The 13,924-nt window shown below is 42.9% G+C and overlaps 1 protein-coding gene across 3 annotated transcripts in view; it reads right to left on the bottom strand.

Moving 5' to 3' along the window:
• Positions 1–435: 435 nt before the first annotated feature.
• ARHGAP25 (Rho GTPase activating protein 25) overlaps positions 436–13,924 on the bottom strand; it is a 90,437-nt gene continuing 76,948 nt past the window's right edge. For all 3 annotated transcript variants that reach the window (XM_019440577.2, XM_019440581.2, XM_019440584.2), the window contains 5 exons: positions 11,141–11,214; positions 9,269–9,390; positions 8,268–8,464; positions 5,185–5,717; positions 436–2,395 (listed from right to left, as the gene is read on the bottom strand). In XM_019440577.2, coding sequence (XP_019296122.2) covers positions 2,188–2,395; positions 5,185–5,717; positions 8,268–8,464; positions 9,269–9,390; positions 11,141–11,214 — 1,134 coding nt within the window. In that variant the 3' untranslated portion in view covers positions 436–2,187. The remainder of the gene's footprint in view (positions 2,396–5,184; positions 5,718–8,267; positions 8,465–9,268; positions 9,391–11,140; positions 11,215–13,924) is intronic.

Raw genomic sequence — 13,924 nt, 5'->3', positions numbered from 1 at the left:
CTCTTGCTCATGAAGAGGAATAGACACTCCAGCTTCCCAGGCTGAGCAGAGAGGCCACTCTGGTATCTCATAGTACTGGTGGAAGAAATAGAACAAGAGGCATCACCTGGCCAGGAGGAGCTTGGAATTCAAATGCAGCCCTTCTGCTCAGTCTGAGCTCATGCTCCCATGCCCAGCAAGTTCCTGTAATATGGACCTGCAAGCAAACAGTCTTCAGGTCCTCCTCTTTGCACCTTCAAACAAATGTTCCCTTTAGAATTATGAAGCCAACTGCTTCCATGCTCAGCTGTGTTTGAACACCTAAAGAGTCTGGGTGAGGAATCCATGGGAGAAAACGGGCACTATGTCTGGCAGAATTGTAGACTCTCATCGGTGTAAATGAGGTGTTCAATAAGTGTCTCCCTGCTTGCGACTCTAATTAAAAAACAAGTAAACCCCAGGAAATCAAACATTTTATTGCTTTACTTAATGATGTTCCAAATCAACCCCCTCCCACACCCCGATCTTTCATTAGCAGGTCTCTAAAACAAACATGCCAGGTCTTGTCCCTGCCCTCCATCAGTCTGGTGACTGGTGGCAGGAGAAACAGGACCTGAGTAGCAGGACTGAGCAACACTGACGTCACTGTTTGTACCACTAGGTCTGTAGCTAATGTGTCATGGCCACAGGCAGGGGTGGGGCAGGGGGAAACAACCAGAGCGAAGAGAACAAAGAGAAGAGGAGGAAAGGTGAGAAAACAAAAGGAGAAAAAGAAATAATTGAGGAGACACACGCTGGGAAGACTAAACTCTCACCGCAGTAACCATTGATTTCAGACCTCTGACGAAGTCATGTGGTTTCAAGAGTCAAGTCAATGTATGACAGCAATGGGGATGACGTATGTGAAACGAGAACAGGTAACACCTGCTGGGAAATCTGGCCAGTGGCCCCCAAAGCTGAAAGCACATTTGTTCTTACCCTTACTCAATGTCTGTCCTGTATATGTTTTATGATTTACATGATATAGCAATGTAGCAGTACATGATATAATTTATAAGTAAAGAAATATATTGGGGGGGGTGTCTGCTCAAATATTTTCTACTCATGGAGTACATAGTCAAAAGAGCTTGGAGACCACTTAATCAGGATAATGACAAAAATTTTTAAAGCCTCCACTATCCTTCCTAGCGAGGCTTGGGGCCTCACCCAGGCCCTCTGCCAGGCTGGCTTCACTCTAGGAGGAAAAGTCTGCCAGGAAGGCTCCTCTCCTAGCTACTTTCTAGTGCCTCTTATCCCTAACAAGAGTGAAATCACTGGCATTTTGGTGAAACAGAAAAAATATTATTGGGACTACTACTATCTAAAACCCCCAGCCAGCCTCTGAGGAAGTCACATCGTGGTGAGAAGGCCTCTTTCACAGGCCGACCATACACAACTGTGGCCATGGAAAGGCAATGTAATCCAGCCCATGTCCTGCTCACCAAGCCTTGTGCCTGGAGAGGGGTGTGTCTGCTTCAAGGGAGGGGCACCTTTCACTAAGGCTCACAAAGGTGTTTGGAAGGATTACCAATAGCCCTGCTCTCATAAATACACATTTATTGCTTGTTTTGTCTTAGTCTAATAATAATTTTGAGTTTCCAATCCCTGGAAAGTGTGCATCATGGAGGGGGTGGCAGAATGGGGCTCCAGTCAACAGGTGCAGCTCCCCAAAATACAGCTCACCACAGGTGAATACAAGAAAGCTAAATATCATTTTCTGCCCCTATGTCTCAGGGACACCATGAAGCCATCTGACTGGATGAATTGTTCCACAAAGAAGAAAAGAAAAAGAACTAACACCTCAGTCCACCTTTGGTTGGGGCCAACATGTTGCCTAGGTCCTTGGCACATGGCCTCAAATGTCTCCACTGGACATAGTCACCCAACCATGGAAGGTTCCATCTCACTCAGCCTGAGACCATAGTGGAATAATGCAATCCTTTTGAATACAGCCACAGGGGGCCATAGATGTCCCCACATGTCCCTGCTCACCCTCATCTTCCTGCAAATTCCATTGATTTATTTTACTGGGAAATGTGGTGTTTCCCCCCAAAATGTCTTCTTCTCCCTCATAGGGAGTAATTTTGCTTCTCAGTCATCAGGTAGCGCTGAGAAAGGGAGCGTGTCAGGTGGGCCTCTGTGGGCTGTCTCCATGTTTTCCTGGGACCCTCAAGCATCGGCCTTGGGCTCTTTCATTGATTTGACAAATTCCTTGACTTCTTCTTCCAGGGCCTTGTTCCTCCTCTCAACATCCTCCCGGGAGCGCTCCACATTGCGGAGGCTGATTTCCAAGGCTGCAAATTTCTTCTTCTCCTTCTCCAGTTCTTCATTGAGCCTCACCACCTTGGCCCAGACATCGTAATTTTCCTTCTCAAGGCTGCAAGGAAGAAAATAGCAGAATGAAAGAACAGGGTAGGACCTCTAGACTGTCCCTTCACCCTTGCTCACAACACCCTCTGTCCATTTTCCTTTCTACATCACAAGACCTATAACCAACCTGAACCTCTTATTAATGTTCCACCCACCCCCACACACGCAGACTTCTCAGTAAGCCTGAATTCCCAGGGCATGTCTGAACCTCTCTTTTGTCATTTTAATACCATCTTGTGACATCTCTTGTGTTGTTCCTTCTCATGTCATTCTATGTTTTGTATCCTCCAGCAGATAATAAAGTCTTTGAAAGAAGGAACCACCTCTAACATATGTATATTTTCACCTCCACAGCACCTTGCACATGTCCTGCTCAACAGAAATGTTAATTGACTGCTGAGGCCCCGTATTCCAGATTCCCAACACCTTTGCACACATGAGGACCTGCTCATCCTGCTTCCACGGAGAGTACCAGCGCCATCTCTTATCAAGACCCCCTAGGGGTGGAGGTTTGGAGAAGTGTGGGGAACTGCCGTTTGGAAGCAGAGGTCCTGACAGCCCCACCCCTACTTCTGAATCTGCTCCAGGTGAAAAATCTGTTGGGTTCCCGAATTCCCAGAATTTTCACTGTTACTGGTCCAAATCTTAGTCTAGTCCCAGGTGCTCCCTGCTCTGCAGGCTATGCTGAATTAACTCCTAGGAATGAGAGTACAATGCCATTTTTAAGCCCAAAGAGGAAATTTCAGGACTGTGGGGGGATTGTGTGACTGGAAGTTTGCTTCAGAATTCCATTCTATGAGATGCTGCCTCCCTGCCCACCCCGCCTCCAAATGGCATATTTTATATAGAAAATTGAGCTCTCATTTGAGCCCAGCCTGGCTTCTATCTTCAGGGGCTTTGGCCCATTCTGCATGTAACAGCCCATCTTTGGAGCCTTGCCTACCCCTGCCTATCTCTTCCTACAGATAATCTAGTCTCATTCCTTCTGGCCCTCTCATTACAAATCTAGTTTTCTTCTCAGAGTTTACTCTTGCTTCCATCTTGCTTTGGGAGAAATCTCAATTGAGAGAATACTGCCAGATTTTGACCACTGATTCCAGTGGAGAGGTAGAATCTGAGTGGGCTCAGGAGCCTGACTAATTCAGGTTCAAATACCTGATTACATCAAATACTGATGATTAGTTGTGTGACCCTGAGGAATCTTTTAATACTTCCTGAGCCCCTATTTCTTCTATAAAATGGGGCTATTACCTATTTTGCAGGATTTCTGTGGGGATTACATGAAAATGTGTATCTGGGGCACAAAGTTCAGAGCAGACACTATGGACTGTTAACTCTTCCTCTGTTGAAAATGGAGGACCCTTCTGATGGGTGAATTCAGAGAACTTGGTTCCATTCAGAAGGAGCAGCCCTTCCATGGCAGCTGGGTCTTTCCCTACCTTGTCAGTGACATTCACGTCAGAGTGCAGTGGGAAACTTCTCTGGGGCTGCTTCCCTCAGAGTCAAGATGGCACATGAGTGTTGTAGGCCTACAGATGATTGACTTCAGGATCTTAGACAAAGGATCTCCATTTTGCTTTTAGACGGGCACCCCTCTATGTAGGGAACAAAGAATGAGGGCTCACAAAAGTCTTCCTGTCATGTACCTGAGTCTCAATGGACTGAAAAGTGGTCATGATTGGGAAAACCCTACTAGTTCATATTTCATTGTCATGATTAGTGTTAATATGGATTAAGCCGGATTGAGCTTTCCTCTCATGAAAAGTCAGTGGTGTGAAAAAGATTTCAAGAAAGTAGTTTAGCTACCCAGAGGGCAAATTGTGTCCAGGCATCTTAGGGATGTGCATGAAAATTGTGGCATGAGCTGCCTCACTGGCCTTCCATTCACCCCTGCAGCCTGTACTCCGTAGGAAGCCAGTGATTCAGTGAAGCTTTAGTCAGGTAGATCTTCCTAGAAACTCTGCTCCACACAGGTTTTAAGGGGGCTGGAAAGGCCTCCTGCACTTGTCTGCCCTCTCTCCTCTCAGTCACCCTCTGCTTCTCCAGCTCACCACGGCTCTTCCTGTGCATTAACATGCCAGACCTGCTCCCTTCCATGGACTCTGCACCTTTGCTTCTCCCTGCCTGGCCTGATCTTCCCCAGTATGTGGACCTGACTCATTCCCTCTTCTCTTTAGCCCTTTGCTCTCATGCCACCTTCTCAGTGAAGCCTTCCTGACCACATTATTTAACATAGGAACCCCCTTCTTGAACCCTTCCCCAACTCCTGCCCTGCTTTATTTTTCTCCATTGCATGTTCCATCCTCTGACATAGCATATATTTTAATTATGCTATGCCTTCCTATAGAAGGAAAATTCTATAAGCACAGACAAAACTTTTGTTTGTTTTGTTCAGTGCTGTTTCCCAACAGCCAAGATAGTGTCTGGCACACTATAGGTGCTCAATAAATATTTTCAGAATGGATGTATTACATTAAGATGAACAAAATTTAAAGTTCCTCTTCATTCATTACAGCATGCCGATCCTTAAGGAACAACTATTTGGAAATGGTTGCTTAAGCCTTGTAAGCTACATACTTAACTTCTCATGAATTTAACCTAAATAGAGTTTTCACTAATTTGGTCATCTCATTACTCCCTTTACCCCTTCCCGTAATTAAGCCCAATTGCTGTAGATTAGTGTGTTCTCTAAACTCAAGCTTTCTAGTATCATTTCTTAGCAGATGAGAACAGTCCCTGTTACTGCTGAAGATGGAGGCCGGGTGGCTGCTCAGGACCCCTCTGCATGTGACTTACTTTTTGATCTGTTCCTCATACATTTGCTTCTGTGTTTCTATTTCCTTTTGCAGTTCCTGGACCACCCTCTGCAAGGATTCAAGTTCCTCTTCTCCAGAGTTCTTTTTTCCAGGTCCGGTTTCAGAGTTTGGGCTGGCAAGAGTTTCTCTCTTGGAGTCACAAGCATGGGAAGAGACCGCAGCTGCCCCATCCCCAGGGGCCCCAGGCAGGGAAGGGATGTTATCATAGGTGGAAGTCCGCTGGGAGTCAGAAAAGTGGGGCATACCTTGAGACATTGTTCTCCGGTGCCCTTCCCCTGCCTCTACCCCTGAAGAGGGCGACCAGAACTCATTCTTAAAGATCTCTACTTTGTTGCTGTTGGCACCTTGAAACGTCGATGTCAAGAAGCATTTCCGATTAGGGAGCGTCTGAGTCCTTTTTCTCGACTGCAGCTTCCAATCTCCTAGCTTTTCCTTGGGGGCTTTACTGCTCTCTTCCAAATACCCATCACTCGGCTGTTGTCCAGTGGGGCTTCCTATGTCTGAGTCGCTGGTCTAGAAAAAAATGGCCACGGATGTCATGTGGGTTTTTCCCATATGTATCATGTTCCCAAGATAAGGAGTAGTGACTTGGCTGCACACCCGTGAAACTCTTAATTAGAAGACCATCTCTTAATTCATCACGTTAGTTAGATGTGCACGATCTGTGTGGTGTTTCTTTAAGAAGATATTGCACTTAAGAGGAATTCATGCTCTCAAATCAATGGTTTATTAGTGGTTAAGAGAGTCTCAAACTAGGATTCTTTCATAGCTTTAGGATGAGGAGATCTTACTAGCTAGAACTCAAAATCCAAAAGGCATAAAATGCAAGTCTGATAAATTCAACCCACATGGGTTTCCATGACCCCCTAAATTAAAAAAATAAACAAATAAATTGCATATAAAATCAAAAAAGAAATGACAAACTAGCAAAAATATTTGCAATACATATCACAGACAACAAGCTACTCTCTCTAATATATAAAGTTCCTAAAACTCGAAAAGAAAAAGACCAGCAACCAACAAAAATCTAGACAAAGGACAAGATCAGACAGTTCACAGAGAAAAAGAAAAATGCAACAAGCCTTTACACATAAGAAAATATGTTCAGTTTCTGCCATTATCAAAGAAACCCAAATCAAAATTAAAACTACTGAATATCAGTTTACACCTCTCAGATAGGACACATCCCCAAATTTGAAAACACATTCTGCTAGTGAAACTGTAGGGAAACAGGTTCTTTCGTGCATTGCTAGTGGAAGTACAAAATGGCACAACCTCTATTTAACAATTTTAATAAAAATTACACAATAATCTACTTACCCTCTGATTCAGCAATCCCAATTCTGGGAATTTATCCTAGAAATACATCTCCTGAGCATAAAATGAAGTATGGTCAATATTATTCATTGCAGCCTTGTTTGTTGTACAAAGGAATGAAAACAAGTTGGTCAAATGAGAAACCTGTCCATGTATTGACATAAAAGGGTCTCCAGGATATACTCTAAAGTAGAAAAATGCAAGACATGAGCAGCGTGTGTGTATGTGTGTGTGCATGTGTGTGTAGAGAGAGAGCAAGAGATGTTACATTTGTATAAAAAAAAAAGTAAATAATTTACATTCATATCTGCTTGTATTTGCATAAAGGAACACTGGAAAGGTAAGTACGAAACTAATGAAGGTGGGAAAGGATGGGGTAGATGGAGATAGCAGAGGGAGCAAGCTTTCTCAATCTGTATCTTTTTCTCTTTTTTATTTTTTTTAACCATGTGTATATATATTTTGAAATTAACTTTAAAACAAAAAAAAGATAAGGAAAAAGAAAAAGAATGAGCCCTAAAATCAGAAAATCAAGACTCAAGCTCTCCTTCTAATCCCTCTAGCTAATCACCAGCTTTTGCAACCCCACCTGGAGTCAGAATCACCTGCGCCTCAAGGTGAGAACCAGAGCTAAATCCCATTCTTCAACATCCTAGTGCTGCTACCTTGGGCCAGCTGGTCAACCTCCTTGAGACTCAGCTCCTGAATGATAAAATGTGGATGATAAATCCTGCCCTACAAAGTTATGGTGAGAACCCCAGAGGTGACCTATTTATGTTTGTCATCACAGTGGCTGCTCATAGCTACCCACAATATTATAATAAATAGCAGAAACCTGTCATATGAGCCTGACAATGACTACTCTCAAGGACTGCTAGTAGGACTTCATTATAGGAATTATGAGCATTTCTAAATATTAATTTCATTTGAGAGTGTTAGTAAAATGCACTGTGTATAGACATCACCTAAGAAAAATCAGTACCACTATCTACCTTTTTTCCCAATACTTTCTTAATTATCCTTAGGATTAATAGTACTGCAAGCAACTGACATTACCAAGTCAGTCAGAAATTTTAAATTCATTTCTTGGCCACACATAAAGAACCAAGCTGCTACATCAAGTTCATGGTTTTTTTAAAAGTATTCGTCTCCATCAATATATAAAAATATTTGAGCTTTGTAACTAGTCTACATTTCAGAGGCTGAAGAGTTTTTTGACATTGGGAACATGAGCCCCAACACTTCAGTACAAATGAGGGGGTTGACATTGCTGAGACAGCTTATCAGGGAATGAGAAATATTACACGAACACATCACATACTCTGAGAAAGAAATCACGTTTCATGGGTTAGCAGGAAACCAGTTCTCTCTGGACTTTCACCCGGAGTTTTCAACAACTCTTGCTAAAACACTTACAATGTGATATATAATATCCCCTATTGAAATTCCCTGGACTGTGCTTGGAATGGCTTCCCTTTCTGAGTGGACTTTACTGAGGACTCCCATTGCTCAGCCATTAGGAGATTGGCATACATGCCACTAATCCCACCTCCAGGATGCCAACAGAGACTAGATTTGAAAGAGGCCAGGCTTTCAAGACGTATTCAAATGGGGATCTACCATCTGTGCCCATTGTCACAGCATCATCAAAAACTCCCCCACATTGCCACACTAGACAAGCTCTTACATAGAACGACTTGGACTAAAGGAAGAGTCAGGTGCAAAAAGAAGGCTCTCCGCACTTACCGTGTTACTAAAGCTGTCTGTCCTAGACATCGTGGGGTCTTCAGTGGCATCCCAGCCCACAGAACTTCGAGCCACTGGAGCTTTCTTGGGGTCATTTTTTTGAGCAGGGGGTGACAGGGGTGTATCCTTGGACTTGGGAAACAGAACTTCATGGTCTCTGATCATCATGGTCATCACTCTTTGGATTTGAGGAGTCCCTGAAAGAGAGAAGAAAGAGATCTGTAGAGTTGTACCATGGCAGGAGGCAGACATTCCTAAGGGTCTCCATCATGGGATGTCTCTAAACTTGGCTCTAAAACCACAGAGTCCGAAAAAAACGTCATTTTGCTCCTCATGGGACACTTCTGAATTGCTTGAGGTAGAAGATTGTGGTGGAAGAGAAGAGATAGAAGAAGGATACGGGAGTGGGTAAAAGAGGGTTATTTTCAGCCTGTATGGTCCTTTAGTCAGTCTTTGATCAGAAAATAGGCAGTATAATAGTAGAGAAAATGAAGACATCTTTCTCCCCTCATGTGGTCCTCAACATGACATCTGATTTCTTATTGCACACATAATAAATATGTGCTAGGAATACTGCCTTCCCAAATCCATGGTAGACAGCAATACTCTATGCCAGGACTTTTGCTCACTGAACCAAGACACAGCCACAAGTGTGGCCTTTTTGTGAATTGTCTTATAAAATCAAACTTGCTTTCTCCACTTTCTTGCAAATTCGCTTTCTCTGGCTAAGGCTATTTAAAAGTAATTAAAGACTAAGAAACACTAGCTGTTTTTGTGCTAGCCTATTGTACTGTGTGACCATTGGGTAAATTTTGAATCTCTCTGCTCTGCTGTGATCTGGAAAATGGACATAATTCCTGCCCTGCTCCTTTCACAGGGCTATTTCACAATTTGGGCAAGTTAGTCAACAGAAAATGTTTGGCAATTTGCAGAGCACTTCGGTAGCTGTGTAACTGTCATTACTTCCTCTGCACTCGACTTCCCCACAGGACCAGTCTTACCTCTCATGATCACAGCAGGGTCTTCAACCTTTGACCTGATGAGATTCACACCAATCACAGTAGCCAGGTTATCCACGCTCATTTTATTAACACCACAGTTCAACTGGATTTCATGTAGGAACCTGTGGGCAACCAGGAAATCCCATAGTAGGAAACAGGAAGTTGCCAGAAGGAAGCACTTCCAGCTATCAATGAGATCCCAGAGATGGATCTCATCTCCTTCCTTCTAGTCTCAGGAAGGGGACCAGTCTGGTCTGCTCTGCCCACATGAGTTTAGCTTCACCTTGAAAGACTCAAGATCAAGGTAGAAGAGAAGCCAAGAGGGGCCTGTCCAGCTTCTGGTGGTGGCATTGGGGCTGGGGATGGGGTGTTGGCAGGAGGCAGGGTCCAATGCAGGGAGCTAAAAGGAAACTAGAAGGACTCAAATGGGTATCTGACTATCCCTAGTCCCAATTTCCTAGGCTTATCTCCCAGGTTCTCAGTATCCATCCCACCCAAGTTTCCAGAGAAGAAAACTTTCTCATGAGGAGATGTCACAGAGGGGAATGAAGAAGTGACTCTTGCTTCATCCTCTGATTATAGCACCAAGCATCTCAAATTCTGAGTGGCTGCTCAATAACTAGCAATGAATTTTTACTATAATTCTACCCATTGGAGACATGAAGCTCTCCTCAGATTCACTATATTAAAAAAAAAACAAAACTGAAAACATCAGCAAAGGAATTTCTACTCTCTCTAAAAACCATTTTTAGGGGCGCCTGGGTGGTGCAGTCCGTTAAGCGTCCGACTTCAGCCGGGTCACGATCTCGCGGTCCGTGAGTTCCAGCCCCGCGTCAGGCTCTGGGCTGATGGCTCGGAGCCTGGAGCCTGTTTCCAATTCTGTGTCTCCCTCTCTCTCTGTCCCTCCCCCGTTCATGCTCTGTCTCTCTCTGTCCCAAAAATAAATAAAAAACGTTGAAAAAATTAAAAAAATAAAAAAAATAAAAACCATTTTTAAATGAATAGGCTGAAGCAACATAAAATTCCAAATACATAGAAATTATCAAATAAATGGTGGTGTTTTCAAATGAGGAAACATTATGAAATATTACAGACTCATTTATAATCCTACTTTAGGACAGGCAGAAATGTTCACAATATAATATTAAGCCCAAAACAGCAAGACACAAATATGTACAAGAAATCGCTCCCCTATATTTATATTGATGTATGTAAAGATCTATCATAGAAAGAAAAACGTCCAGAAGGAAACATGCCCAAATAATAATAGTGATCTTTGCTGAGTGAGGAAAAGGCATTATTTTTATTTCTTATTTACGGTATGTTGTATTTTCCTTTTGCAAAGCATGCATCACTTTTATAATCTAGAAACTACAACAAAAATTTTTTTAAATAAAAGCAAATTTCAGCTCTGTCTGGCAAGAAGATCCAGATTCCCAGCTCAGACAGACCTGGGTCCATCTACGCATTACATGTTGCCGCAGAGAAGGCACGCAGGTCCTCAGAAAGGGAAATAAGAAGGGTGGCCAGGAATGAATCTAGGGCACTAGGTTATGGTCCAGCGTCAGGAAGATGGAAGATCATTCTAGAAACATTCATAAGGATTCTGGGTTTTAATACATGTCCCAGGACTCCAGGTAGCACTTGGGCAGGCCTGGAAGAGGAACATGTTCACTTCATGTGCCAATCAGATTTTCAGCAGATCTTTTAAATTATCTTGTGGACATAGGGAACAAACTCAGTGCTATGTGAATACAGTTGACCTTCCCAAAGTCTGGACCAGAAGATCTGAGTTCACAGGGACACTCTTTCCTCCTCTAACCAGGTGCTTCTTTCTGATATGGCTGGAAACTGATACCAGGGGACTCTTACCTGCATATGTAGCTCAGGAGGTTATAGTTGTCTCGAGGAAGGATGGACAGCTGCTTCACCAGCTCCTGCTGAGCCTGGGAAGAGATTTTGAACACCCTAAATGAGCCTGCTCACTTGCCAGCAATGAGACTCTGGAACATAGGGAACATAACTGATGTATCTGTGCAGAAAGCAACACTTTGGTACTCACTCCTGTTCCCATAGTTTTGTGTGTTTTTTAAAAGCTTTTTATGTCCAAATAATTATAAATTCACAGGAAGTTGTGAAAATAGTATGGAGAAGCTCACAGGTTTTTATACAGCACATTTCTTTATTTGTCTCTCATCATGCCCTCTTCCCCAACTCAGAACTACTCTAAGGCAAGGACGATTTGACATCTCATACTCACAGTAATTGTTCGCTTAGTGAATGCTTAAGATATAACACTCCAGTGAAGCACTGGATCACATCCAAATACCCCAAGTCACTTTAAAAGTAGTGAGAGAAGAAGGAAGCTTCAGAGAAGGATTTTAAGCATTATGGCCTTGCTGAGATCTGCGGGGACACAGGACAAGCTGACCAATCGTGGGAAAGGCAGGTAATGTTGGAATGTTCTACCTCCATGATGACCATGAATGTTAGAGAAGAAATTCATGTGCCAGGGAGAGGAAGGACAGAGAGCTTTCTTAGTTCTTTTCACCAGCAGCTGCCTGTAGGGTCTGTAGTCACTGTCAGTAACATTGCGATTGTAAAAGTGTGCCAGTTAACATGAGACACGCAGGCTCCCTCAAACCTGAGCAGCTCCTCCTGGAGAAAACGCACCCTATGGCCTGTCAGCCTGCATGTAGTGACTTGGTGCAGACCCTCTGTATCTAGAATACCTGCTTCATATTAGGATTCCCTCTTCCAGCTTAATGAGTGAATTCTTTGTAAAGGTTGCTATAGATTCATTGCTCTCAACTACCACTCCTGCCACATTTTCACCAATGAGGGAGGCTGTGGTCTCTCTGCCCTGCCCAGATGTGCGTTACCACAGATCAGAAACTCAAGCATGTTGAGGGGTGCCTGGGTGGCTCAGTCGGTTAAGCATCTTACTTCAGCTCAGGTCATGATCTCAGTTTGTGGGTTCAAGACCCAACAGCTCAGAGCCTGGAGCCTTCTTCGGATTCTGTATCTCTGTCTCTCTCTGCTTCTCCCCTGCTCACGCTCTGTTTCTCTCTCCCTCTCTCCCTCTCTCCCTCTCTCTCAAAAATAAATAAACATAAAAAAATTTAAAAAAAAGAAACCCAAATATTTTGAGATGGAGAAAAGTTGGGAGAAGCAGGTCTAAAGCGAATAAGTTCAGGGGTGGGAGTCTTATTGTCAGATCTGCATCCGCATACCTCTTTGCTTTTCCTGGAGCTATGGGGTGAGAGATTGCCTGAAACAATGATGCTTTTTAGCCAACTTTTAAACCTCATTCTATAAAATGTTATTAATTTCACAAGGGTGAGCTGATATACCTATATTAATTAAGACTTCTCATGTCCTCATCTCACTCTCTCCCCCCAAAATTTATAAATCATGCACAAAATCATTCAGTTACTTATTTTATTTTATTTATTTTTTTAATGTTTATTTTTGAGAGAAAGAGAGACCGAGTGCAAGTGGGAGAAGGGGAGAGAGAGAGGGAGACACAGAATCGCAAGCAGGATCCAGGCTCTGAGCTGTCAGCAAAGAGCCCAACGAGAGGTTTGAACTCACAAACCGTGAGATCATAACTTGAGTCAAAGTTGGACGCTTAACCAACTGAGCCACCCAGGTGCCCCTGGTTATTAATTTTAAAGTGGCTTGAGGTGTTTGATTATAGTCCCATTCTTTTTTTTTTTTTTTAAGTTGATTTATTTATTTTGAGAGAGAGAGAAAGCACACAAGCAGGGGAGGGGCAGAGAGAGAGAAGGAGAAAATCCAAAGCAGGCTCCACACTGTCTGCATGGAGCCTGATGCAGGCCTCAAACTCACGAACCGTGACATCATGACTTGAGCCAAAACCAAGAGTCGGACGCTTAACCAGCTGAGCCACCCAGGTGCCCCATTATAGTCCCTTTCTTTTTATTTTATTTTATTTTATTTTATTTTATTTTATTTTATTTTATTTTATTTTATTTTATTTTTTAACTTTGTAATTTAACTTTATTTTTTATTTTTTTAACTTACATCCAAATTAGTATATAGTGAAGCAATGATTTCAGTAGATTCCTTAATGCCCCTTACCCTTTTAGCCCACCCCCCCCACAACCCTTCCAGCAACCCTCAGTTTCTTCTTCATATTTATCAGTCTCTTTTGTTTTGTTCCCCTCCCTGTTTTTATATTATTTTTGTTTCCCTTCCCTTATGTTCATCTGTTTTGTCTCTTAAAGTCCTCATATGAGTGAAGTCATATGATTTTTGTCTTTCTCTGACTAATTTCACTTAGCATAATACCCTCCAGTTCCATCCACATAGTTGCAAATGGCAAGATTTCATTCTTTTTGATTGCTGAGTAATACTCCATTGTATATATATACCACATTTTCTTTATCCATTTATCCATCGATGGACATTGGGCTCTTTCCATACTTTGGCTATTGTTGATAGTGCTGCTGTAAACATTGGGGTGCATGTGTCCCTTCGAAACAGCACACCTGTATCCCATGGATAAATACCTAGTAGTGCAATTGCTGTGTTGTAGGGTAGTTCTATTTTTAGTTTTTTGAGAAACCTCCATACTGTTTTCCAGAGTGGCTGCACCACGAACAATGCAAAAGAGATCCTCTTTCTCCGCAT

The sequence above is a fragment of the Panthera pardus genome, unplaced genomic scaffold (assembly GCF_024362965.1).
Source record: "Panthera pardus isolate Hobbes unplaced genomic scaffold, ASM2436296v1 HiC_scaffold_25, whole genome shotgun sequence".
Classification (NCBI taxonomy): Eukaryota; Metazoa; Chordata; class Mammalia; order Carnivora; family Felidae; genus Panthera; species Panthera pardus.
This window is presented reverse-complemented; position numbering and strand designations above follow the sequence as displayed.